The sequence below is a fragment of the Sus scrofa genome, chromosome 14 (genome assembly GCF_054392235.1).
Source record: "Sus scrofa isolate SSC_HxYL_T2T_F1_AM1 chromosome 14, Sscrofa_HxYL_maternal_Yorkshire_Landrace_v2.0, whole genome shotgun sequence".
NCBI classification, from domain to species: Eukaryota; Metazoa; Chordata; class Mammalia; order Artiodactyla; family Suidae; genus Sus; species Sus scrofa.
Window position 1 is genome coordinate 33,281,677 of NC_139396.1, and position 26,929 is coordinate 33,308,605.

The 26,929-nt window shown below is 47.8% G+C and overlaps 2 protein-coding genes across 8 annotated transcripts in view; one reads left to right on the forward strand and one right to left on the reverse strand.

The window, feature by feature from the left end:
* Nucleotides 1-1,440: 1,440 nt before the first annotated feature.
* Nucleotides 1,441-18,544, reverse strand: LOC146396473 (uncharacterized). 3 transcript variants are annotated; one of them, XR_014828443.1, is made up of 4 exons: nucleotides 18,242-18,544; nucleotides 16,806-16,864; nucleotides 9,128-9,230; nucleotides 8,568-8,779 (listed from the first exon to the last, which is right to left on the reverse strand). XR_014828443.1 is itself a non-coding variant. In XM_084997802.1 (3 exons), the coding sequence occupies exons 1-3, from the start codon at nucleotides 18,436-18,438 to the stop codon at nucleotides 3,856-3,858; spliced, it is 330 nt and encodes a 109-aa protein (XP_084853928.1). In that variant the 5' UTR covers nucleotides 18,439-18,544; the 3' UTR covers nucleotides 1,441-3,855. The 3 variants fall into 3 exon arrangements, 1 of the variants encoding a protein (XP_084853928.1); XM_084997802.1 differs by lacking the exons at nucleotides 8,568-8,779; nucleotides 9,128-9,230 and adding an exon at nucleotides 1,441-3,929; XR_014828444.1 differs by lacking the exons at nucleotides 16,806-16,864; nucleotides 18,242-18,544 and adding an exon at nucleotides 16,088-16,226.
* PNOC (prepronociceptin) overlaps nucleotides 1,500-26,929 on the forward strand; it is a 32,105-nt gene continuing 6,675 nt past the window's right edge. For 2 of the 5 annotated variants that reach the window (XM_005670452.4, XM_021072107.2), the window contains exons 1-2: nucleotides 1,500-1,556; nucleotides 14,041-14,193. In XM_005670452.4, coding sequence (XP_005670509.2) covers nucleotides 14,065-14,193 — 129 coding nt within the window. In that variant the 5' untranslated portion in view covers nucleotides 1,500-1,556; nucleotides 14,041-14,064. 5 annotated transcript variants of the gene reach the window in all.

The window sequence follows — 26,929 nt, forward strand, 5'->3', positions numbered from 1 at the left end:
TATAGTAAGTGTAATATTTGGGCAATAGAGCTCTGAGTGGAAAATCATGAGTCTGCTGGTTTCCTGGGCCCTTTTGTTGTAAATACAGATGGAAGGGAAATTTCATTCTTAGAACTTGTTGCTCCTAATCTGGGCAGGTATTGCTTGCTTGCCTTCTTGCTTTTTTTTTTTTTTTTTTTTTTTTTTTTTTTTTTTTAATTGAGATGTATTTCACAAAATTCACTATTTTGAAGCATACTATTTAGGGGGTTTTAGTATATCCACCATATTGTGCCACATTCAGCACTAATCCCAGAACATTTTCAGCACCCCAAAAAGAGACCCCACACCCATTAGCAGTCGGAGCAGATGTTTTCTTTAATCCTTCTCCACCCAGTCTCAGGTCAATGGGAGAGCCAGCCTCAACACATGAGAGGGTGCTGGAGATCATTGGACAACCTAGGCTCAAACCCTGGCATTCTGGAATATGGGTGGATCTTTTTGGGGGAGCCAAGGAGGGGGTCATGGTGGAAGTCACCAACATCCAGGAAGGGAGGGACCCCCAAGGATTCTGTGGACTCTAAACATTCCCTGCCTGGGCTGACTGGAAGCTACCTTCACCTGGGAACGAGAGGAGGCTCCATGCTGAGGCATCCCCAACAATTTCTGAGGCTCCAAAGGCTCTTAGTGGTGACACTCTAAAGTTTACTAGCAGCTTTAAAAGCACTCTGTTGGGAGTTCCCATTGTGGCTCAGTGGTAACAAACTTGACTAGGATCCATGAGGACACAGGTTCCATCCTTGGCCTGGCTCAGTGGGTTAAGGATCTGGCATTGTCGTGAGCTGTGGTGTAGGTCACAGACACGGCTCAGATCTGGCTTTGCTGTGGCTGTGGCATAGGCTGGCAGCTGTAGCTCTGATTCCATCCCTAGCCTGCAAAACATAAACATAAAAAATAAAAGCTCTCTGTTGTGACAGGAGATGCTGGCAGGGGCATTTAGATTCAGGTGATATGATTTCATGAGAAAGGATGGAGGGGCTGCAGAACCCGCATTGATTAAAGGTCTCATGGGTTCCAAAATCAAACAGCCACCTGGGGAGTTATTATACCCATTTGCAGAAGGAGGACTTGAGGTTCCCAAGAAGAACTTGCTCTAACCAGAATTTCAGACACTTCGTTCTTGGTCCAAAATCTCAGTGTCTTCCACTGAGCCGCACTGGGGGCACCTGTGCCAGACCCTGGCCCGTGGCAGGTCAAGCCACTCCCTGGAGTGGCCTATCTGTTGCTGCCTGTATGGGGCGGTGACAGCAGGAGGGGGCCATCTGAGCTAAGCTCTGGGCATCTCTGTGACGGTGGGAGCTCCCCCTTTCTGCCCACTCCCTGTGCTTCATTCCTCAGGCAAAAAGGTTGCTCAAGGAGATTCCGGGACTAGGGTCTGCCTTGTCACTGTCACCAGGAGCCTTTTTTTTTTTTTTTTTTTTTTCCTTCCTGACTTGCCAGAGCTCCCTGTCAGCCCTCGCAGTGCCTCTGGAAGCCAAAAGAAGGAAGCTGTGGGATCCTGGCTGAGCAGAGTCCAGGTAAAGCAGGCTTGGGGATGGACTGACTGGGAGCTTGGGATGTCACAGGTCTGAGCACAGAGCCAGGGGGGTGGGGAACAGCCGAGAAGGATGGTAGGTTCTGCTGCTTGCTTGATTAAGGGGGTCAGCGTGTGTATGTGTCATCGAGGTGGGCAGGGAAGGGGAGGGGTGTGCGGGGGGGTGGGGGGGAGAGGATATATATGCTGGTGTAGCTGGTGGCTGGTACAGCAGAGCCTCACAGCTGAAGGAGCCCCGGCTACTGACAGCTCCCAGGTAGGCAGCTGCTCACGAGCCCCGGCCCCAAGACACACTGCTGGGAGCCTAGTGAAGGCACAGGGCGGCAGGGCGCTCTCCCCAGCTCCTCTCCTTTGTCCACTGTGGAAGCTGAAGGCCTCTCCGTGAGATTATTCCTTCATTTGTGTTCTTTTTCGTGCTCGGATGTGGGGGGATAGAGGGGAGGGCTGAGGCTTTTATCCTGATAAGAGATGCAGAAGAAGAGCGGAACTTGGAAATGAGGAAAAGTTTTGATTCCCCAGATGTGGCCCCTACTAGGTCACTGCTGTCTGCTGCCAAATGTGGTTATAGGAGTGAGGTTAGGGAAGGGATAGGTACTTGGGGGTGTGGGGGGGAGGGCCCCCGCCCTTCCAGGCACCCTTGTGAGAGCTTGCTTTCTTTCCGTGGCTGACTTCCTTTCAGAGCGTGTGCGGGCTGGTTTTCAACAGATCACTGAACTCCATCTGGATTTGGGTGTTTAATCCTGAGGGAACCCTGTTCCCCTAGGTACCGAGTACAAATTGCTAGTGATGATGTAGAGAAAAGTCAGACCCAGGGCGTAGTGCTCCAGCTGCAGGATGCTGAACACCGTAGCTGGGTGTGAATTCCACAGAGATTTCCGCAGGGATGACCTTGGTCTCCCAGACCAGGAATCCTTTGGCCGTCTCTTCTCTTTCTTTGCATCTTTCTTCTGCCCAGCTCTCCCACCTAAAGGTCTCAGCCCGGCGTCCTATGGAATGCGACGATCAGAAGTCCTCCGAACTCTCGCTCAGCCTCCTTTTTCCTCTTCTCTTTGTGCGTCTCTCTCCGCGAGTGCCTCTCTCTTTCCCCTCCCGCCCGCTACCCATCCCCTCCTCCCCATCTCATTCTGAACATGGGCAAGTTCTGGGGGAATTTCAAGTAAGGCAGGATGATTCGGGAAATGGACTATTTAAAGCAAGCTGCTTTGGACTTGAATACCCTGATCCCGGGCTTCAACATCTGTGTTTCGCTTCCTCGAGCAGCCCATAATTGCCCCAATTATAACCAATAACATTGTTCGGCAGACTAACAAAAGATGAGCTTTGCATGGCATTCGCCAGCAAGCCTAAACCGGAGTTTTCAACGTTGGGGTGGGGTGGGGTTGGGGGGGAAGAAGCTGCCTGGATTCTTATCAAAAACCTCCCAAGGAAATCGCTGCTCTTTCTCACTGCCTGTGGGTGGCTGCTGCAGGCACACTCCTCTTTCTCAGCAGAAAGTGTGGCAGGGGAAAGGTTTGCACGCTTCCACTGATGCCGTAATACCTTCCACGAAAGGCATTCATGTTCTTCGGGCTCGCTGAGTCTTCTGCAAGGGAGGGTCCCCAGAAAGGCTGCCCCTAACCACCACCTTGGGAAAAGGAGCCGCTTCTACCAGTCCACCTGCTTCCCGTCTAGGGCGCTGTGGTGCAGCCCGGGGTCCTTTGCAGGGGAGGGGAGGGCAGTTCTGCGGCCCTGGCTTTATCAGCTGAAGGTTGAAGGTATGGGGGGCCGATTTAGAGGATGCAGGAGATTTTGCATTGTCAACAAAGGGAGTAATTGCAGGATTAGGTGCAAACCCGTGCTCTCTGGAGCTGTCACACAGCTATTCTGTATTCAATCAATCAGGTATTTATCATCTACACTCCACCAGGCAGGGCGGATCCAACAGAGGTGATAATAACAGCTCTTTACATTCACACAACGATTTACATCTTAGCGCTTTTCACACCCATTATCCCCGGCAACAGCCCTGCGAGATGGTGTCATTATCTCCATGTTGCAGTTGAAGAAACTGAAGCTGAGAGGTTAAATAATTTGTTCAGGACGTGGCAGAGATGGGACCGAGTCCAGCCTTGGGGGACAGGGGCGCTTACCCACTAATGGGGATGGAGGTGGGGGTGGGGTAACCTACACAGTGAAACAATTAGAGGTCGATGCAAGGCTGGGTGTAATTAAGTCCCAAATGGTGTGATCCAGACTGCACACGCTGGAGGAATTTGGGGGAAGAAGCGCTTGCTCCAGAAATTTTAGGGACTGGAGACAGGAAGAGGAGGCGGCAGCATCTGGATGGACCTAGGGCTTTGTCGAGGGAAAAGGGAGCCTGGACAAAGGCACAAAAGAAGGGCAAAGGAATGAACATGTAGTGAAAACTACCAGGTACCAGGGAATGAGCTAAACTTGTCCACATGCTTATTTCATGCTAATGCCCACACCCACAGAAGGAAGGGAAGACTTAGGGTGAATGTTCTACTCTTTTATCCACAGGGTTCATCAAGCCTCAGCCCAGCCCCACAGCTCCCATGACAGAAATCTACCTGATCTGGGGGGAACTGCTCATCAGATACCCTGGGGAAGGGAGGGACCCCTCCCAGGGAGCAGCAGTCATGGAGAGGACAGTCTGCAGGGGCTTGAATGACTGGGAGCTCACTAGGCAAACCGGACGTTCTATACACTTGGATTTCAATGCCTCTAAGTCCTCCCAGTATCCAACATGCATGTTGCTTTCCTTCTAACCACAAAGTAGCCTGAGATTTGGAGCACACCAATTTCGGGAGGTGGGGGCAAGACGGTTCTCTGGGCACTTCCTTAAATAGCCTATGAACACGGCTCAGTCTTGATTTTCTGCGATCCTGTGGTTTTTCAAATACCGGCTGCTGCCTCAGCCTCGTAGGAAGCCAGCATGGCCAGCTCTGAAAGGCCTGGCTCAGCGGCGGGCGGGTGACGCGTGGAGCTGAGTGCTGGGGTCTCGGTGAAAACGTCAGCGGATCACCAGCACACACACGCCCAGGGCCCTACCTTCCCACCAGGGCTCAGAGCCAACCTCCCCCTCTCGGCTCACACTGTGCCCCTCCCCCACCCACTCCCCATTCATCCTTCCATTCATTCAGCGGCGAAACGTGCTCGGCGTTCAGATAGGAGCCCGCAGTGCTCAGTGCCCATAAAACAGACCCCGCCACAGCCTGTCCTCAGAGCTCACCGCCAATATCGCCAGATGTTAAGGTGTCTAGACCAGTGGTCTCCAGCAGGGGCATGGGTACCTGACAGTCCACTGGGCTTTGGGAAACTGAGGCTTAATTTTTTGTGCACTTATCTTTCTTAGTTCGCACCTTAGTGGGTTTTAGCCTGCATGTAACTTACAAATACATTTGTCACATGTGCTCAAGATTGTTTGACTGCTGGAGGTGTAAAGTTAGAGAATTTGGAGATGATTGGTCAAGATCCGTTGTTGGTTGCTTATCTGTATTTTCTCTTTTTTTTTTTTTTTTTTTTTTTTTTTTGCCTTTCAGGGCCACACCTGAGGCGTATGGAAGTTCCCAGGCTAGGGGTCAAATTGCCAGCCTATGCCACAGCAATGCCGGATCCTTAATCCACTAAACAGGCCAGGGATAGAACCAGCATCCTCATGGATGCTAGTTGGGCTCATTATCACTGAGTCACAATGGAAACTCCATTTATCTGTATTTTCTAATCTTTTTGAAAGGACTATTAAGTGATTTTATTGTAAAAGTCAATGAAAGCTTTGGGGGAAAAAATGATATTTTGACAGTGTATGTGGAACCGTGGCCCAGAATCAGGAAGCTCCGTGTTAAGAGTGGTGATGTGTTTCCACAAATGGCATCCCTGACAAAAACCATATCCCTCTGCTGAGCCCCAGCTGGGCTGTTGTAACAAATATCTGTCCACTAATAAAGTCAAAAGAATTAACCATGTAATCCAACAGCCTCTTTTTGGAGAAGGGGAAACTGAGCCCCAGGGAAAGAAAGGGCCTTGCTCAAGATCCCACAGGTAACACAGAGCTGGAGCTGGAACCCAGGGCTTCTGTTCATTCATGGCCTGCTGGCTCTGGGCACATCGGGTCTGTGCAGGGCGGGGACTTGCTTTGTCCTCTGCCTCCTCTCTGCCCATCTCCCACTTCCAAGTAGAAATTTAGAGCAGAAAGGGCTGTTAAGTACATTAGTCAGAGGAGGAAAAGTAAACGGGTCCTAGCTGGCGAGCAAGTAAAAGCTCAGTGGTCAAGTTGTGTCTGTAATGGCTTGAAGAAATGGGATGTGTGGACAGAGCTCCCACTGTGGTGAAATGGGATTGGCAGCCTGTTGGGAACACTGGGACACGGGTTCGATCCGCAGCCTGGCACAGTGGGTTAAAGGAGCCAGCTTAAGGCACAGCTTCCCCTTAAGTCTTGACAGCAGCCAAAAATGAAACAAAAAGAAAAAAGAAATGGGCTCTGTGGAAAACAACCCCCCTGTGCTGGTGGGCAATGAACAACTCCTCCAGGAACGGGGGATAGGCAGAGATGAAGGGGTGTCATCAGAGAGGGGAGACCCTTAGAAGGAATTCACCTACACAAAGACACAGAAAACTGCCGAGATCATTGAGAGGTCAGGTGAGAGGTCATGAGACTGGAAGTTGGGACGGGTAGAGCCCCAGCTCTGCCTCTCCAAGCGAGTTCTCCTCTTCAAGCATCGGTCTTCCCAACTGTAAAATGGGGACAACAGTACTTACCCCAGAGGCTGAATGCTTATAAAGCAATCAGCACAGTTCCTGGCACAGAGGATGCTAACTATAATAATAACATGGTTACTACTGCAGCCAGATTCCACCAGAATTTGCCAACCTTTCCAAAGCAGGATAAAGTTATTTCCCAGAACACAAGTTTGAGGGTCAAAATGTCTGAGTTTTAAGTCCTGGCTCCTTTTTTTTTTTTTTTGCTTTTTGCTTTTTAGGGTCACACTTGTAGCATATGGAAGTTCCCAGGCTTGGGGTCAAATCAGAGCTGCAGCTATCAGCCTACACCAGAACCACAGCAATGCCAGATCCAAGCCACGTCTGCAACCTATGCCACAGCTCACGGCAACATCGGATCCTTAACCCACTGAGCAGAGCCAGGGATCGAACCTGAGTCCTCATGGATACTAGTCAGATTCGTAACCCACTGAGCCACAATGGGAACTCCCTAGCTCTTTTTTGAGCTGGATGGTCTTAGGCAAGTTGCTTAATGTCTATGTATATACGTTTATCTCAAAAGGGGGATAATATGAACGCTTGATTATAGGGTTGTATAAGAATATAAAACTCGGGAGTTCCCTGATGGCGTAGTGGGCTAAGGATCCAGCATTGTCACTGCCTCTAGCAGAAAGCTGACATCTGCCCTTTTCTTCTCCACTAAAAGCACTAAAATAACAGGCTTTCTCATAGGTCATAGACAAAACTCAATTTACTTTTAGCTTTAGCTAAAACTTTATATGGACTCCTCCAAACAGATAAACAAAGAATTATATTGCCCTTGAAAGCAAGAGTACATGCAAATAGATTAAAGCTAAACACAGGGGCATTTTATCTTTATAAAGAGTGAGGTGCATGGAGTTCCGGTCATGACATGGCAGAAATGAATCCAAGTAGGAACCATGAGGTTGCAGGCCTCCCTGGCCTCGCTCAGTGGGTTAAGGATCCAGTGTTGCTGTGGCTGTGGCGTAGGCTGGCAGCTGTAGCTCCGATTAGACCCCTAGCCTGGGAACCTCCATGTGCCTCAGGTGTAGCTCTAAAAAAGCAAAAAAAAAAAAAAAAAAAAAAGAGTGAGGTGCAAATAAAATTTATAAATCAGGGATTCCCGTTGTGGCTCAGCAGGTTAAGACCCCAACTAGTATCCATGAGAATGTGGGTTCGATCCCTAGCCTCATTCAGTGGGTTAAGGATCTGGCATTGCCGTGAGCTGTAGTGTAGGTCGCAGATGCTGTGGCATAGGTGGGCAGCTGCAGCTCCAATCCCACCCCTAGCCTGGGAACTTCCATATGCCACATCTGCAGCTCTTAAAAAAAAAAAAAAAAAAGGTATAAATTAAATGACCTGTTATTACTGAAATAAGAGGTAATTAAACATTTATTTATTCAATGCAAGGTGTTCAGAGATGTTCAGAAATGTAATAAGCATGGAGTTCCCATCGTGGCGCAGTGGTTAACAAATCCGACTAGGAACCATGAGGTTGCGGGTTCGGTCCCTGCCCTTGCTCAGTGGGTTAATGATCCGGCGTTGCCGTGAGCTGTGGTGTAGGTTGCAGACGTGGCTCGGATCCCGCGTTGCTGTGGCTCTGGCGTAGACCGGTGGCTACAGCTCTGATTCAACCCCTAGCCTGGGAACCTCCATATGCCGCGGGAGCGGCCCAAGAATTAGCAGCAGCAACAACAACAACAACAACAACAAAAAGAAATGTAGTAAGCAGTATCCTCACACAGAAGTGTGAGCTGAGTTTGGTTCACTAGGTGAATTCAAGACCTGTAAATGTCAAACATACTCAGGGAAGTTTTACTTACTGATGGTCTCTATTGCATCATAAAAAACAACAGCAAAAGCTGTTGTGGAGTTCCCGTCATGGCTCAGTGGTTAATGAATCCGACTAGGAACCATGAGGTTGCAGGTTCCATCCCTGGCCTCCCTCAGTGGGTTGGGGATCCGGCATTGCCGTGAGCTGTGGTGTAGGTCGCAGACGTGGTTCAGATCCCGCGTTGCTGTGGCTCTGGCGTAGGCAAGTGGCTACAGCTCCGATTAGACCCTAGCCTGGGAACCTCCATATGCCGTGGGAGCAGCCCTAGAAAAGGCAAAAAGACAAAAAAAAAACAAAAAAAAAACAAAAAGCAGTTGTAACCCCAATTTTGCAGGTGAGAAGACTGAAGTTCTCAGAGGTGAAATGACTTGACCAACTTTGATACAAAGTACAAAGATCAAAGATAAATATAACTCAGGAGTTAACTAATTACTCGCCTTCATTTTAATTGGCATTAATTGATACACAGAGGGCAAAGAAAGCACACAGATGTTGTCAAGACTTCTCAAGAGCAAAAAAACTTCTAGGAGTTCCCTGGTGGCCTAGTGGTTAAGGATCCAGTTTTGTCACTGCTGCAGCTCGGGTCACAACTGTGGCAAGGGTTCAAGCTTTGATCTGGGAACTTCTGCATGCTGAGGGCATGTCCAAACAAAAAGGAAAGGAAAGAGAAGGAAAGGAAAGAAAAAATTCTGTTAAGTTTTCAATAAAGTTTAAAGTCTTAACCTAGAACACAATTATACTAGGGGTTGTGAGGAGTGCCAAAAAGGACAAAATGTTATGTTCTTTATAAGGATAATTACATATATTTCATCTTTTTTTAATCTTTTCTTTGGCCACACCCACAGCATATGGAAGTTCCCAGACCAGGGATAAAATCTGAGTCACAGTAGTCACCCAAGCCACTGCAGTGATAATGCCAGATCCCTAATCCACTGTACCACAAGGGAACTCAAATTTTTTTAATTAATAGGTAGAGTCACCAGTTAAAAGTGAGGGACAGGAATCCAGCTTTCAGCTTTTTTTAAACAGGCTTAAATGTCCTCTGACATTCATCGATCTTTCTGTTTCATTGTGGCTGGAACTCTGTTATGAAAAATAAAAATAAAAAGTTTAGCCTTTGGCATCAACTACTCTTTAAACTCATGCTAATTCATAAACAAGGATAATAACTAACCATGGCTCACCAGCATTCAATTGCTTCCATGTATTTTTCTTTAAACCTAAGTGAAAACACTTCCCAGGATGCAATTTTAAGGGAATAATCACATGCCTTGATTAGCTTAGCGGTGTGAATAAATGAAGTGGCTAAATAAAAATGATTTTCTTTCTTTCTTTTTCTTTTTCGGGCCACACCCACGGCATATGGAAGTTCCCAGGCTGGGGATGGAATCGGAGCTGTAGCCACCGGCCTACACCACAGCTCACGGCAATGCCGGATCCTGAACCCACTGGGCGAGGCCAGGGATGGAACTCGTGTCCTCATGGATGTTAGTCAGATTAGTTTCTGCTGAGCCACAACTGGAACGTCCAAAAATGATTTTCTTACGAAAAAAATAAAATTTTAAATTTAGAAATTTAAAATAAATGAAATGAGAGGTGGGATATGGCAGAGTAGGGAGGCTGGAGACCAGAAGAAAGGTGAGTGTACTGGGGGCCCACAGGGAGGGCTGGCCTAATGTGAAGCAGATTTGGTAAAGTTTCCCCAAGTGCCAAACCAAGGACGGCCTGCATTTTATAGGCAGGAAAGGCTATCAAATAGAACACGTGCTAAAGGTGCCAGGAGCTCATCTTCTTTACTCATCTCATCCTAAAAACCCATTTCCCCAGAATTTGAGATAACGAGTAGCAAGCAGTCCATCCACCAAACATTTCCTGAATGCGCAAGTTGCCACAGTTAATGAAGTTCATGAAAAACTGCAGCCAGGGAGCATTTCATTAACATCTGTCACAACTTATCAGCTCGACCTATGCAAACATTATGTGTTGCAATTTTGTATTAGGAAGAAAAGGAAAACAGTCCCTTTTCTCCCGGCCTTCCCTGTCTTGTGTGATGCACAGACACTGCCATCATGTGGCCATAGAGAGCATAGCATGCTGGACAAATTCTACAAAACTCTCCGGATGAGAAAGATTGAAATTGTGCAGAACAAAAAAAAAAAACCGTAAAGGCAATTATCAAATTAAACAAAAGGCACATCCAGGCAGTCTTCAGTTTAAGACTTTTGCTTATATAGTGGCTGTTTGGAACTCAAGACGCATGTGCTTCTCAAAAGAACCTGTGATGGTGATGAGTTTCCCTGGCTGATCTACCAACACTTTTCACCAGGGCAAACTTAGCACATAGCACCATTCAACCATGTCTCCCAGCCACTGGCAACCAGTCTTCTTCCAGAACATGCATGAGGTTCCAGCTTAGGATGACATCTTGATTTTCTCTGGAGTAAAACTCATTCCCACTCCTCCCACTTGAGCTGAACAATTAGCTACTAGACCCTTGGTCAGTGACATACATCCTGAAGGGGCTCCTGTGCCATTAGCATCCTGGGCCTCAGTGAGGCCAGCGCTCCAAGAACACCCCCAGCTCTAAGAAGGGAGAGGGCTCCTGAGATACTCCACTGTCACCTAGCAGACTTTCTTGAGCATCTCCTAAGTGCCGGGCCCTGTGCTGGTGCTGGAAACACAGAGAACCATCAAAGGTAATCGCTACCCTTCAAGAAGCCACATCCTAGTGGGAGAAATAGACAAGTCCATGCTCACAGAATTGATTTTAGGGCCGCAGCTGCACCACATGGAAGTTCCCAGGCTAGGGGCTGAATTGGAGCAGCAGCTGCCAGCCTACGCCACAGCCGCAGCAACACAGGAGGGATCTGAGCCATATCTGAGACCTACACTGCAGCTCATGGCAATGCTGCATCCTTAACCCACTGAGTGAGGCCAGGGATCAAACCTGCAGCCTCATGGATACTGGTTGGGCTCTTAACCCACTGAGCCACAGCAGGAACTCCTCTTGGACAAGCTTTTACATTGCACTTGTTATGTGCCAGGTACCCTTTTATGGCTTGAAAACATGAACCCATTAATTGTCCTATAAGATAGGTACTATTATTATCCCGGTCTTATAGAACCTAAGAGGTTGAGTTGCAGACATGGGGTCTGAACCCAAACAGTCTGTAGTGATGAGCATATGAGAAAAATGTGAGTTCCAATGACCCTGTCACATAAGCCTGGTGTGTCCATTTGACAGCCAGGCCCCTGGGGCTCAATGGCTTCCTACTACCTTGTGATGCCAGGTAGCAGAGGAGATTCATCTAATGAGGACCAGGGCCTAGAGAGGGCTCTCCAGCGGGGAAAATTCCTGAGTTGGACATGAAGTGTGAGCTGGAGAAAGGACTGAGCTGGAAGAAGGAGGACCAAGATGCAGAGGCATTAAGGACCTGGTGGAGTTGGGAATCATATGCGATCCACCAGGATTGGAGGAGATAAAATGATAAGTGACAGGAGCTGAAGCTAGAGAGGTAGGCAGGAGCGGTGCAAAGTCTCAGGGGGTTATGAATTATTTGATGTATGAAGTGACATCATCCGATTTGGAGATGGCTTGGTGGGGGGCTAGATCAGTAGGCAGACTAATTAGAGGACAATCACAGTGACCAAGGCAATAAATTTCAATGAAGGCACTAGCCATCTGGATATAGGAGAAAAATGCATTTGAGATATAGCCATTTGTATAGATGTTCAAGTTCATTGTTCATTAACCTGGACATCCCAACCTGTAGGGTAAATGTCAAACCTTTGAGGATGGCGAACATGACCCGGTTTCATCTGGATGGAGCCTCTTTCTCTCACCCTTAGGGAGGTGGACTCGGTACAGCCTCCTGCTCACCATGCCCTGCCAGGCTGTGGTCCTCACACCTCTGTGCCTTTAGAAAGGCATTTCCTGCGTCTCTCAGATGCCCTCTTCTTTGTCCTCTTGGAAAACTCTTACTCATTCTTCAAAACCATCTCAAATATCAGCCCACTGACTTGACAAACATCAGCAGAGCATCTTTCCATCAACATCCTCCTGGTATGACATGCTTGGGTGATGCCCAAGAAGAGGCCGGGTGGTCTCCCAAAATAGCCCCTGGGTGACCTCCCTGCAGGGTGCCCCTTCGTCTCCCAGGCTTGCTCCATTTCACATCCATTTTCTACCATACTTCCTGGACTTTATTTAGCATGTGTATGAATCACCTGAGCTTCTTGCTAAAAAGGCAGATCCAGATCCTGTGGTTCTGGGGTAAGGCCTGAAATTCTGCATTTCTTACAAGATCCCAGGAGATGCTACTGGTCTGCAGGCTGCCTTAGAATAGCCAGGCTTATGTGTTTTCTCAGTATATTCTGATGAAAAAGTGATAAAGGCAATTATTTTTGTTTTCTACCCTGAAATCTTAAGGTAAAATTTACATACAGTGAAATGCACAGAATCTAAATGCACAATTCAGTGGGGTTTCTGGCAAATGTGTATACCCCTGTGGTCTACACCTAAATTGAGAACATTCACAGCATTTCCAGAAAGTTTCCTTGTTTCCCTTTCCATTTAATCTTCCACATAAAGATGGTTCTAAAGGGACCCAAGATGATGCAGTCCAAGAAAATAGCTTTTGGATTCAGGAGACTTGATCACAGGATAAATTTAAAGAGGAGCAGGAAAAACTGTCCATCTTTGTGGCAATCCTACATAAAGAATATAAACAACTGCTCTAACAAATAATCATTGGAGCTATTACCTTAGAATAGTCGCTTTGTTCATTTTTCTTTTTTTTCTTTTTTAAAACGATTTTTATTTTTTCCATTATAGTTGGCCTACAGTGTTCTGTCAATTTCCTACTGTACAGCAAAGTGACCCAGTCACACACATATATACATTCTTTTTCTCACATTATCCTCTATCCTGCTCCATCATAAGTGACTAGATAGAGTTCCCAGTGCTCTCTTCACTCACTTTTCAATGAATAAATTCAAATGCCTGGTCTGTGCTCTGAATGGAATTGCAAGGTGGACCTACTGGGCTCTGCGCTCAGGAAGCTAGCTCGAATTTTGGGGGCGGGGGGTGGGAGGATGAATGGACAAGAAACTTGACCAAAACTTCTTGAAAAACAAATTCTTGGAGTTCCTGTCGTGGCTCAGTGGTTAACGAATCCGACTAGGAACCATGAGGTGGCAGGTTCGATCCCTGGCCTTGATCAGTGGGTTAAGGATCTGGCGTTGCCATGAGCTGTGGTGTAGGTTGCAGACGCAGCTCGGATCCCGAGTTGCTGTGGCTCTGGTGTAGGCCAATGGTTCCAGCTCCGATTCGACCCCTAGCCTGGGAACCTCCATATGCTGTGGGAGCGGCCCTAGAAAAGACAAAAAATAAAAATTAAAAAAAAAAAAGAAAGAAAAAGAAATTCTTTATCAGGAAGGGAAGACTGAGGTTGCGGTCGGGGGGAGTGACTCATCAATCTTCTATTCTCACTTGTCATTGCACTTTGCAAGACAGCCCTTACAGATCTCATCTTTGCAACAGCCCTCTGATAAGCTGGTCACCACTATTCCACTTTAGAGCCTTGAAAACTGAATCTGGGAAAGGTTGTCTTAAGGTCTCACACTGTTAAGTTGCAAAATGAGGATTTTAGCCCCTAGAAGCACTCATGCAGGTGGAGGCCAGACGGGGGCGGAGGGTGGGCAGGAATCACAGGGGGCTGCCCCCGGCTCCCAAATACTAGCCCCTGGGTGAACATCAGGCCACCTGTGTCCTCGGCAATCCACCCCCGCCTGGGAGGTGAATCTCAGGCCGGCATCCCCTGTGCGATGGTCCCAGCTCTTACCAGCCCCCACAGAAGAGCTGTTCTAACTGCCACCCTCCCTGGTGTTTTAGCATCCTGCTTCTGGCTCCTGCACCATGAAAATCCTGTTCTGTGACCTCCTGCTGCTCAGCCTCTTCTCCAGCAGCGTGTCCAGCAGCTGTCAGAAGGACTGTCTGGCCTGCAGAGAGAAGCTCCGCCCAGTTCTTGACAGCTTCAACCTTGAGGTAGGTCCAGGAGCGACCCTGTCTTTCCCCAAGCCCTCCATAAGAGCCACTCAGTCTGAGAAACTACTGGCCTCCCCAGAGGTCATATGACTCTCCCAGTGTCAGTTATCTTCAGGAAATAGAAGTGGACTTGAGCATCTTCCCTTTTTTTTTTTAGGATTGCACTTGCGGCATATAGAAGTTCCCAAGGCTAGGGGTTGAATCAGAGCTACAGCTACCAGCCACAGCCACAGCAACTCAGGATCCAGGCTGAACCTGTAACCTACACTACGGCTCACAGCAATCTCAGATCCTTAACCCACTGAGCAAGGCCATGGATTGAACCTGGGTCCTCACCCATACTAATTGGGTTCGTTACCCCTGAGGCACAAAGGGAATGCCTTAGCACCTTCTGAAAGCAGATCCTGTCATCTTTTCTACTTTCTCTCTCTCTCTCTTTTTTTTTTTTTTTTTTTTTGGCCTTTTTAGGGCCACACTCTTGGCATATGGAAATTCCCAGGCTAGGGGTCAAATCAGAGCTACGGCTGCTGGCCTACATCACAGCCACAGCAATGCAGGATCTGAACCATGTCTGCAACCTACACCACAGCTCACAGCAACGCCAGATCCTTAGCCCACTGAGCCAGGTCAGGGATCGAACCTGCATCCTCATAGATACTAGTCAGATTCATTTCCGCTGAGCCATGACGGGAACTCCTCTTTCCACGTTCAAATAAAGACCCACCCATGCTGCCATTTAGTTTCCCTTATAAAAAATAATGCACACACCTTCTAGAGAATCTGGCAAATTCAGAGAACTATAAAACAAGAAAATTAAAATTACCTTTCATCCCCCAGTCAGAGAAAGAATCCTAGTTTTTGCACTTGCTTTATGACACCAGCATAATTTTCCCATTAGTAACATTATTTTAAATTACTTCTTTCTATGAACACAGTATAGTGACTGTGTTTAACCATCCCTCTCCTGTTGAACACATACAGTGCCCTCCGCTTTTGATAGTATAGGCAATTCTCCAATGAACACCTAAATGCTCTCTTATATTTTAAATTTTCATTTGAGCATTAAATAGCTTTTCATTAAGTAAGCTGCTTTCTCCACTGCTTGCATTACAATCTAAATAGTTACTCCTCTTCTATTAAATCCAATATAACTCAATTAATTTTTCTTTGTAGTCAGGTAAGCTTCTTTCAAAAGATGGCATGTTTGGAATCCCTCATGAAAAAAAAATAGTTTGCTGCTGGAGAGCACAGAGAACTATATTAATCACTTGTGATGGAACAAGATGGAAGATAATGTGAGAAAAAGAATGTGTATATATGGGAGTTCCTGTTGTGGCTCAGCAGTTAACAAATCTGACTAGCATCCATGAGGATGCAGGTTCGATCCCTGGCCTGGCTCAGTGGGTTAAGGACCCGGAATTGCTGTGGCTGTGGTGTAGGCCAGTAGCTACAGCTCTGATTAGACCCCTAGCCTGGGAATCTCCATATACCTTGGGTGAGGCCCTAAAAAATCCAAAAAAAAAAAAAAAAGGGGGATGTATATATATGGATAACTGGGTCACTTTGCTGTACAGCAGAAATTGACAGAACACTATAAATCAATTATAATTTTAAAAAATAAACAAATTCAAAGAAACCCAATTAAAGAAAAACAAAAACAATTGTTTGCCTACTGTTCCTCAAGGCAGGTGTACAAATACATAAACCAAGTAGGAGTGTTGGGTTAACACACTAACGTGGGCAGACAAGGCCCTGCAACACACCCAGACACTTCCATCCTCCCAGGCCAGCTCAGTGGTTTTCAAACCCATCTTCTGAAGAATAGAGCCCACAATCCCTCTACCAGGGGGATTACTGGGCAATGGGAAGGCAAGAGCAATGGACCCCAACTTACTCTAGAGATTCAGAGTGGGCTTTCGCAGGAACTGAAGTCTCTGAGGAGACTAAAGATGATGGGAATCGAAGAGACGGGAAGCCCCAAGTGCCCAGGTGGCACAGGGAGGTTGGGGGGAGCAGGCACATATGCAAATGCCTGGGCAGAGAGGGGAGCAGCATTTAAGGAAGTGAGAAAAGCTGAGTCTGGCTGGAACACAGAAGGCCCACGTGCCTTTCCTGTGCAGCCCAGAGAGGCTCAAAAGTTCATCCAAAAAAAACAAAACACCCTTCCTCTTGGTCTCAGTAAACAGAGCAGATAAACTAGTTTACATGTAAAGCAGTGAAGGAGTTGATTAGGCAATAGTCTCATAGCCCCCACACTGTTAAAGCTCTGAGATTGCAGCCTAGACATCAGGGGAAAGTTGTGTACAATTCCTGAATCACTAGCTTAACTGCAACCCTTTACCTCCCACCCAGAAAAGCATTAGGGCTCTCCTACCTGTAGATATTTGTACACCCATGTTCGTAGCAGCATCACTCACAATAGTCAAAAGGTGGAAATGACTCAAGCGACCATCAAGAGATAATGGATAAACAAAAAGTGGTTTCCGCATACAATGGAATATTATTCAGCTTTAAAAAGGAAGGCAATTATGACACATGTCACAGTACAGGTGGACTCTGAAGAGCTTGAAATGAGCCAATCACAAAAGGACACTATTGTAGATTCCACTTACCTGAGGTTCCCAGAGGAGTCAGATTCAGAGACAGAAAGCAGAATGGGGGTTGCCAGGGGCTGGGGGAGGAGAAGAGGGCATTAGTGCTTATTGGGTATAAAGTTTCAGTTTGGGAAAATGAAAAAGTTCTGGAGGGTGGGTGTGGGGCCCATAGCACCACAATGTGACTGTACTTAATGCCACTGAGCTGTACACAGAAAAATGGTTTAAATGGTATACGGGACGGTATGCGTGTTTTACAATAGAAAAAATGCATCAGGAACTCAACCGTGAGGATAACCCCCGCGTCTGCTCTAATTGTTTTTTACAAAGTAAAGCATTCATGACTTAAGTGGTTTAGAACAAACATCCCCCCAGACTGTAATGGCCCGCCCACCGCAACCCCCTGACCTTGGTGTTCAGGTCTGAGACGCGGGAGGACACCAGGGCCAGATTCTCTCAGCCTCCTTACTACCGTCTCGGCATCCTTCTACCATGTCTGCGACCTACACCACAGCTCACGGCAACGCCGGAGCCTTAACCCACTGAGCGAGGTCAGGGATCCTCCTTCCCCCTCTTCTTTCCTTTGTGCCACTGGCTTTCCCACTGGCCATTTTCCATCTTTTATCCCCTCTCCCACTAGCACGCTCCATCCCTCTGTTGTCTTGGTTTTGTTTTTGCTTTAAATTTTATTTTTATTAGAGTATAGTCGATTTACAATACTGTGTCAATTTCTGCTGTACAGCATAGTGACCCAGTTATGCATAGGCACACATTCTTTTTCTCATATTATGTGCCATCATGGTCTATCCCAAGAGACTGGATGTAGTTTCCTGTGCTACACAGTTGGACTAAATGGAATAGTTTGCATCTACTAACCCCAAACTCCCGGTACATCCCACTCTCTCCCCTCTCCCCCTTGGCAACCACAAGTCTTGTTTTTGTTTGTTTTGACTTTTCATTCTTTTTAGGCCCGAACCTGCGGCATATAGAGGTTCCCAGGCGAGGGGTCTAATCAGAGCTGCAGCTGCCGGCCTACACCACAGCCACAGCAACGTGGGATCCGAGCCACATCTGCGACCTACACCACAGCTCATGGCAACACCGGATCCTTAACCCACTGAGTGAGGCCAGGGATCGAACCTGCAACCTCATGGTTCCTAGTTGGATTTGTTTCCGCTGCACCACAACAGGAACTCCCACAAGTCTTGTTTTTGAGAGATCATCTACACTCTACACTTGTGACCTTGACCCCATAGCCCCACTCCTTAGCTGCTCACCAACAGCTCCTGAACACAGGACTCCTGCCCATGTGCAACCTGCCTCTCCTGGTCCTCCCTTGCTGAGCCCAGCTCTCCTCCCCACGCTGACACTTCTTTTTCTGTCTCCTTTTGGGGTCCTATTCCTCCTCCCACCCCCCTAAACCCAAGTGACCACCAAGTTTCCCTGCTTCTTACCTGCGTGCACCAACTCCCAGGCTGTCTGCTCTCCCAGGTGACAGGTAACCCCAGAGGTACACGCCTTGCCTCCTCTCTGCTGGGCTCCAGTCCACTTGCTCCACTTCCAAGGAAACCCAGCCTTCCCTCCCCAGACTTCCCAGGGCTCCAGGAACCTGTCCTGCCATCTTGCTTTTATGCATCTCCCTGCCCCCCATGCCCCAGCCAATCAATCCTACTCATTCTTCAAAACCCAGATTAAGCTTCACCTCCTAGGAGAGAGGGCGTGGCTGATTCTTCACCTGTCCCCAGTTGAGCCAGCCCCTAGCTGCCCTGTTCTCTGACGATTACTTGCATCTGCTAGTCTGTTGCTCACCACAGCAAAGCTTTCTTTGCTGATTCGTCTGGGTACCTCTATCACAGTGTGTGGCACTGCTCAATAAACATAACCCGTGGAAATTGTAAAATTGCAAGACCTTTGGTCTTTTAATAGGTACAGACACTGCAGAGGTTTTTTGAGTTTTTTCTTTTTTTTTTTTTTTTCTTTTTCAGCCGCGCCCACGGCAATATGAAAGTTCCCAGTCCAGGAATCAAATCCGAGCCACAGGTGCCACCTATGCCACAGCTGTGGAAATGCCAGATCCTTAACCCACTGCCCCTGGCCAGGGATCAAACCTGTGCCTCTGCAGGGACCTGAGCTACCACAGAGTCAAGGTTGGATCCTTAACCTCCTGAGCCACAGCAGGAACTCCTGCAGTGTTTTTACACTGGTGTCTTTCAAAGCCAGTAAAGAATTTGGAGCCTGTTTGCATTTCTCCTTAGCATCTTAAACCTTGGGTCTGGACAAGTGAGAAAATGGCCAGTACTGGCGGCACCGTGAGAATGATCCCTGCACGTGCCTGCAGACCCCTAGGGGGCTTGGCTGCCTGGTTGTTTGGTTTCTAGCTTGTATTCACTTTTAACTGATTTTTTTTTTAAGTTTTATGAAATGCCTATAATTTAGGCAACCACATCTCATTTCCAGGTCTTACAACCCTCGAGTATGGCTACTCTGTGAATGATGGGAGGGACTCAGATATTTCAGTAAGGGTCATCTCCCCAGTTGCTCCACCAAAGTATGGAATCCTGAGCTATTCCCAGGACCCTCTGGACCCTTAACTTCATCAAGAATTTCTCCAGGTTGGAGTTCCCGTCGTGGCGCAGTGGTTAACGAATCCGACTAGGAACCATGAGGTTGCGGGTTCAGTCCCTGCCCTTGCTCAGTGGGTTAACGATCCGGCGTTGCCGCGAGCTGTGGTGTAGGTTGCAGACGCGGCTCGGATCCTGCGTTGCTGTGCCTCTGGCGTAGGCCGGTGGCTACAGCTCCGATTGGACCCCTAGCCTGGGAACCTCCATATGCCGCGGGAGCGGCCCAAGAAATAGCAACAACAACAACAAAAGACAAAAAAAAAAAAAAAAAAGAATTTCTCCAGGTCGATGGTCCAAGTAAAGCTGGCTTTTTGTTAAGACTGTGATTTTGGTGAATGACTCACGCCTTCCAAACCTTTGAAACAGCCTGGGCTTTCAACTAATTGTGAATGCTACTGACCCCATCCACTTAGGTAAAAAAACTAGGTTCACGGAGATGTTTTCAAGACTAAAAGAAGGTAATCTGCAACAAAATTCCTGGAAAATTTATTTAAAACTTTCTGAAGCTTGGAGTTCCATGGAGGCTCAGCAGGTTAAAGATCTGGCATTGTCACTGCTGTGGCATGGGTTCGATCCCTAGCCCCAGAACTTCCACATGCTGCAGGTATATCCAACCAAAAAAGAAAAAAGAAACTTCCTAAAAATTAATAGCACAAGAAACCAGCCTTCTGGTAGTACTTTCTGTCTGGATTACATGAAAACTCTTAGTAGCTGACTTGCAGGAGGAGTTTCTTATATGTATTTCCTTTGTGCTATTCATCCGCTGGCTGCTAGTGTTCGTCCTCAGATATGCTAGCAGAACCTCCTAAAATAAAGAGATCCCAAATGTCTCTCTCTTGGTCACATGTGGCTTGATTCCTTAGTGGCAGAAATGTGACAATCTCAGTGGGCTGCTGCTTTTCCTTTCAGTGGTCTCTTGGCCCTGTTTCCCTAATCTTTGATCCCAGACAACTAAACAGACCTTGGTTCCATTTCGCCACAAGCCCAGCTCTTCAGATCAATTTGGCACCAATCTGGGACTTTCCAGATGCCCTTCCACACTCCGGCTGAATATAGCAATGTCATCAGTATGGGCTGTGAAAACGTGTCCAGCTCACTTAACGGGCCATTAACTCAGCTCTGGAAAGAGGCTGGTGGGTCCCTCAAACTGAGGGTTAGGCATTAAGCTCATATGCCCATCTGGTGCTACAAATGCTTCTGTGTATTTGGATTCCTCATTTTTGCCCCAAACCTTCTCCTAAATCTAGAGTTGAGATGATTTTGTTAATACCTAATTCATCTAACAGTATGTTGAGTACAGGCTCTGCATCTGGTTTGATCATAGGATTTCATTTTCTCTGATTGACACGCAGCCTAATTACCATCTGGGCTTAGAAACCCGGGGGGCTCAGGGAAGATCTGAGCGCCTCTAGGTTTAACAGCTTCCACCTGTTCCTGTAAAATTGAAGGATCGGAAAAATGCCACAAGCACTTTGGGCCACCCAGTCTGTGAGGACTGGACAAGTGTGCTCAAAGTCCATTTTAGGAGTTTCCATCGTGGCATAGCTGAAATGAATCCGACTAGGAACCATGAGGTTGGGGGTTCAATCCCTGGCCTCGCTCAGTGGGTTAAGGATCCAGGGTTGCCATGAGCTGTGGTGTAGGTTGCAGATGTGGCTTGAATCCCGAGTTGCTGTGGCTGTGGCATAGGCCGGCAGCTATAGCTCCGATTCGACCCCTAGCCTGGGAACCTCTATATGCTGCAGGTGCGCCCCCCCCCAAAAAAGGGCCATTTTAGCTTGAAAATTCTCCACTTCTGCTGGCTTTCTCAGTGCCCCCCACACTTTCCTGCTTTCTCCTTTACTCTGTAAAGTAGGGTTTCTCAGGCACATCACTGTGGATATTTCAGGCTGGATAATTATTTGCTGTGGGTGGAGGTATTCTATGCCTTGTAGGATGTTTGTTAGTGTCTCTGTGAAACGGAGCAGGACCTTGTGGGGCCCCCCTGGGTACAAGTCCTCTCTTGTTCGTAGAAAATAGGTTTCAGAGTTCCCACTGTGGCTCAGCAGTTAACAAATCTGACTAGCATCCATGAGGATGCAGGTTCGATCCCTGGCCTTGCTCAGTGGGTTAAGGATCTGGCGTTGCCCTGAGCTGTGGTGTAGGTCGCAGACTCGGCTCAGATCCCACATTGTTGTGGCTGTGGTGTAGGCAAGCAGCTACAGCTCTTATTCCACCCCGCACTTGGGAACTTCCATAGGTTGTGGGTGCAGCCCTAAAAAGACAAAAGACGAAAAATAAGAATAAATAGAAAATCGGTTTCGTCCAGTCTCCTTGATCTTCCCTGAGTTCCAAAGGTCAGATTCAAACAGTTACTAATCAGGGAAGGGAGCTAGGCAGAGACAAGGGAAGAGAAGCCAAGAAACAATAGTGCAGCCTTGGGGCAGGGTCCTGATTCTGCCTCAAAGGATACACTTAACAGTACCTGTGGGCTCTTCTGCAGATCTAAGGCCCCTTCCCGGTGGAGGGTGGTAACCTCTGGCTGAGCACAAGATTCCTGGAGCCCCGTCCTATGGCCTCACCACCAACCAATCAGAAGAAAGCCACATACCACATACCTGGCAGCTTTTACCCTACATTTTGCCTATAAAAACTGCTCCCCAAAGACCATTAGGAAGTTAGGAGTTTGAGCACAAGCCACCTATTCTCCTTGCTTGGCCCTGCAACAAACCTTTCTCTGCTCCAAACTCTGACATGTAGGTTTGCTTGGCCTCACTGTACATCATGAATTTGTGTTTGGTAACACTTGGCCTCTATTCATTAAAGAGCAGTAGCATCCCTTGCTTCCACACGCTGTGTGACAACCAAAAACGTCTCCACGAGTTTCCGTTGTGGTTCAGCAGGTTAAGAATCCAACTAGTATCCATGAGGATCCAGGTTCCATCCCCAGCCCCACTCAGTGGGTTAAGGATCCAGAGTTGCCTTGAGCTCTGGTGTAGGTCACAGACGTGGACCAGATCTGGCATTGCTGTGGCTGTGGTGTAGGCTAGCAGCTGCAGCTCGGATTCAGCCCTTTACCTGGGAACTTCCATATGCTACAGGTGCAGCTCTAAAAAGAAAAAAAAATGTTTCCAGGTATTGCCAGATGTCCCCAGAGTGTGTGGGGGGGGGCAGTAAAACTGCCCCCAGTTGAGACCCACTGATATAGAGTGTTATGGTCTATACATATGGGTTGGAAAAGAATTTCCGGATCCGAAGCAAAGTGAAGACAAGTTTATTGAGGCAGGAGATGCTGTTACCTCAGTGACCTGACTTCCTCTAAGTGTCTGTTTTTATAGCCCACCACTTGCTGGTTGTTTGGGGGCATATAAGGCCCACAGGGGCAGGGTGAAGAGTGGGCCTCCTTTCTTCATAGAGGGCAGGAAGGAGTGGGACAGGTTGCTCCAGGTGGGGAAGGGGCATTACAATGAGGTGGGTGGGGCGATGATAAGGGCCTGGTAATTCTGTCTTGGCCAGAGGCTTTCAGTTCAGTCTCCTTGAAGGGGCCTTGAAGTCCAACATACAGCAATAACCCAATAGGACGATAATCTCAAAAGATGAATTACAAATTGTTTGTACCTGGTTTTCTTCAGAGTGTTTCAGGAGCAGGCCAAGTACAGACCCAAGTGACCCTCTACAGGGTCCCAACCATATGTTTCCATGACGGCTCCTTCCTCCTTGGAGCAAGTTCCAAAGCAGGGTTTCTCAGAGCATAGTCCAGCCTCAGAATCTCCTGGGACATTTGAAAATGCATATTCCTAGGCCTCACCTTTGGCTTACTGAATCAGAATCTCCAGGGGTGTAGACTAAGAGTGTCTTCTAGCCAGCCCCAGTAGTGATTCTTTTTTTTTCCCTTTTGTCTTTGTTTTTAGGGCTGCACCTGCGACATATGTAAGTTCCCAGGCTAGGGGTGGAATCAGAGCTGCAGCTGTCAGCCCATGCCACAGCCACAGCAATGCCAGATCCGAGCCACGGCTGCAACCACAGCTCACGACAACGCTGGATCGCCAACCCTCTGAGCGAGGCCAGGGATCGAACCCACATCCTTGTGGCTACCATTTGGGTTCTTTACTGCTGAGCCATGAGGGGAACTCCCCCAGTAGTGATTCTTCAAGAACACTCGGCTGTGCAGTACTCTTGTTCTAAACTCCCCCCTTCCCATCTATGGAATTTGTCTGTCCTTCTTTCTTACCCAGTGAGTTTGTGGGTGTGAAAAAGTGGTGTCTCTGTGTATCACACTGAGCTGGCACTAATGACATCTTGGTTCTGGCAGCATCTCTGAGGAAACCTTAAATGGAAAAGACATGCTTAGAAAAAGCTCGAGGATCAGCAGGGGCCAACATCACCAGCCCTGGCCAGCAGGTGGTCTGGGCAAAGGTGCTCCTTGGAAACCTTACTAGTGAAGGAGAGTGGCGCTCCCACTGGAAACCGTCTCTTTTTTCTCTCTGGTCTAGCAGAAAATGAGCAATTTCCCCATCAGAACATTGCTCATAGAATCCTTATTTTCCCATTAGTTTCCACCAGTTCATATTGCAAGCACAGAGAGGTCACTGGGTAGGAAATGTCCTGGGGTGGAATTTGAAACATTTGAGTTCTATTCAGGTTATACTGTTATCTCAGCTTAGTTTTAAACCCATTACTGAACCACATTGCAATAGGCAAACATGGGCTATGTCAGTGGATTTCTTTTTTGGTTTTTTGGGGGTTTTTTTGTTTTGTTTTGTTTTTTTGTCTTTTCGCCTTTTCTAGAGCCACTTCCGCAGCATATGGAGGTTCCCAGGCTAGGGATCCAATCGGAGCTGTAGCCACCGGCCTACGCCAGAGGCACAGCAACGCAGGATCCGAGCCGCGTCTGCAACCTACACCACAGCTCACGGCAACGCTGGATCGTTAACCCACTGAGCAAGACCAGGGACTGAACCCGCAACCTCATGATTCCTAGTCGGATTCGTTAACCACTGTCAGTGGTTTTCAAACCTGGGCAAATATCAGAGTTACCTGAGCTTTGAAAAAATAGGCTTTAAGCCCTGGTTCTATTCCTGAGAGATTTGGTCTTTTCTTTTTCTTTTTTTTTTTTTTTTTGTCTTTTGAGCACCGCACTCAGGGCATATGGAGGTTCCCAGGCTAGGGGTCTAATCAGAGCTGTAGCCGCTGGCCTATGCCACAGCCACGGCAATGCTGGATCTGAGCCGCATCTGCGACCTACACCACAGCTCATGGCAACACTGGACCTTTGACCCGCTGATTGAGGCCAGGGATCAAACCCCCAACCTCATGGTTCCTAGTCGGATTCATTTCCACTGTGCCACAATGGGAACTCCTATTCCTGAGAGATTTAACAAGTGTTTTAAAAGTTCTACAGGTTCTTCTCTTGTGGTGCAGTAGGTTAAGGATCAGGCATTGTCACTGCTGGGGCGCAGGTTTGATCCCTGGCCCAGGATTCCATATGCCCCAAGTGCAGCCCCCCATAAATAAATTAAAATGAAAAGTTCTGCAGATGATTTGGATTCACACCCAGCTGTAGGACCCACTTGACCAAGTGCTGCCTAAGATCACTCCTAGGGCTAGAATTTTAGGCAACACTTTGCTGATGTGTTAAGAAGAGTCAGGGCTTCTCCCACTGTGGCCATGGGGGACTTCAGCTGCGGATCCCCTCTTTCTCCTCTTGATTCTCTCCACTTCCCAGCCTCACGATGGACTCTACTTTGCATTCCAGCTATTGGATGCCTGGAATGCATCACGCTCCCCACAGCCCAGCTACAGACAAGTAGAGAGGTGCTTAGCCTGGAGTCCACAGATGCCTGTCCATGGCGAGGCTTTAGAAGACTCATGAGCCCCCTAAATGTGACACACATGTGCATTTAGATGGTGAAAGGGTGAGTCCAAAGCTTTCATTAGATTCTCAGAAGAGTCCATGACCCCCAAAAGGTTAAGAACCGTGGTCTAATGGGACAGATAAGGAATCAGGAAAATGAAGAGTTGCAACAGGTACTAAATCAGAAGCGTGTGCTAAGTGCTGGGGGAGTTCGAGTCTGGTTGCAACTAGCTGCCACTCCTGTTCTTCCAGTGACTCTATTTCCTATCTTTTTTCTTTTTAAAAAATTTTTTTCTACTTGTGTCACCCTTAGCTAAATATAAAGTGACTTCTTGCTTAATTTAGCTCAGGGCAGCAAACCTCTACTGAAAGCCTCCTATTTACTGGATGGAGAAGATTCCTTCATGAGCAAGATGTGGTCCCTCATGGGTCCTACTCTAACATCTACTCCTGTAAGGTGTTAGAATTATACTAAGCATCCAGATTTCTGCAAGAGCGATGGAGAGTTCTGTGGCAGCCCAGAGGCAGCAGAGAGCAGTTCTGGCCAGGGAGCCAGAAGACCGGTGTCATGGAGGGGTAGCTGTGGAGCTTGACTGGCCTCAGAGACAAGTGGAAGGAGATTCTTCCATCAGAGGGAACAGAGTGAGAAAAGGCATGTGGGGAATGCAGGGAGCTTGGTGTGTTTGAGGCACCAGGAACATGGATGGGGGTGTTTTGAGGGGGACTTGGAACTAAGACTGAAAATGGGCAAGGACCAGGTGGGGGAGGGACTTGAATGCTCTGCTCAGGAGTTTGGAGATGTTTTAGATTATTATTTTTTTTTAATTTGGGGGGGGCCCGCACCCGCGGCACATGGAAATTCCCAGGCTAGGCATCAAATCAGAGCTGCAGCTGCCGGCCTAAGCCACAGCCACAGCCATGTGCGATCCGAGCCGCATCTGCAACCTATGCCGCATGCAGCTCACAGCCAGATCCTTAACCCGCTGAGCAGGGCCAGGAATTGAACCCACATCCTCATGGATACTCATCTGGTTCCTTAACCGCTGAGCCACAACGGGAACTCCCAGGAGTATGGAGTTATTTTTGACAAAGACAAAATACAGGAGGGTTGTGGGTAAGTGATAATATGATTAGATCTATTCTTCAGGAAGACAGTTCTGCCAGGGATATAAAATGGATTAAGGCAAAGCAAAGATCAGAGCTGGAGAGGTCCATGAGGAAGCCACTACACCCCAAGAAGGAATTAAGTAGAAGGGATGGCGAGGAGGAGACAGACTTACCTATGGATTGGATGGAGGAATAGGGTCGTGAGAAGGGAGATGCTGGAGAGACGCTTAGGGTTCAAATCCCTGAGTCAACTGGGGACTAAGGCGCCGTTCAGACGGAGACATAGAGCAGAAGGACAGACTTGTTTGAAGAAAGTATATCAGATGAGAATTAAACTCACCTGCTAGTCACAAACACCTGAAGTAACATCTTTAATACGATGGAGATTCTGAAGTTCCCTGGTGGCTCAGCAGGTTAAGGATCGGTTTTGTCACTGCTATGGCTTGGGTCACTGCTGTGGCACAGGTTCATGGGTGTGGCCAAAAGGAAAAAAAATAAGAAGGAGATTTGATCCCTCATAAAGAAGTCAGGCGGTGGCCAATCCAGGGCTGACATGGCAGCTCCATCACATCACCAGACTC

Bases quoted from the DNA above. Each gene is read 5' to 3' on its own strand.
- LOC146396473 (XM_084997802.1), bottom strand. From the start codon at position 18,438: ATGGGGGGCAGGGAGATGCATAAAAGCAAGATGGCAGGACAGGTTCCT. The intron at 16,865-18,241 runs GTAAGAAGCAGG...CTCCTCCCCCAG, and splicing joins CTGGGAGTTGGTGCACGCAG to CCCCTGGCAACCCCCATTCT. The intron at 3,930-16,805 runs GTAAGTGGAATC...GCCTTTGTCCAG, and splicing joins GACTCCTCTGGGAACCTCAG to GCTCCCTTTTCCCTCGACAA.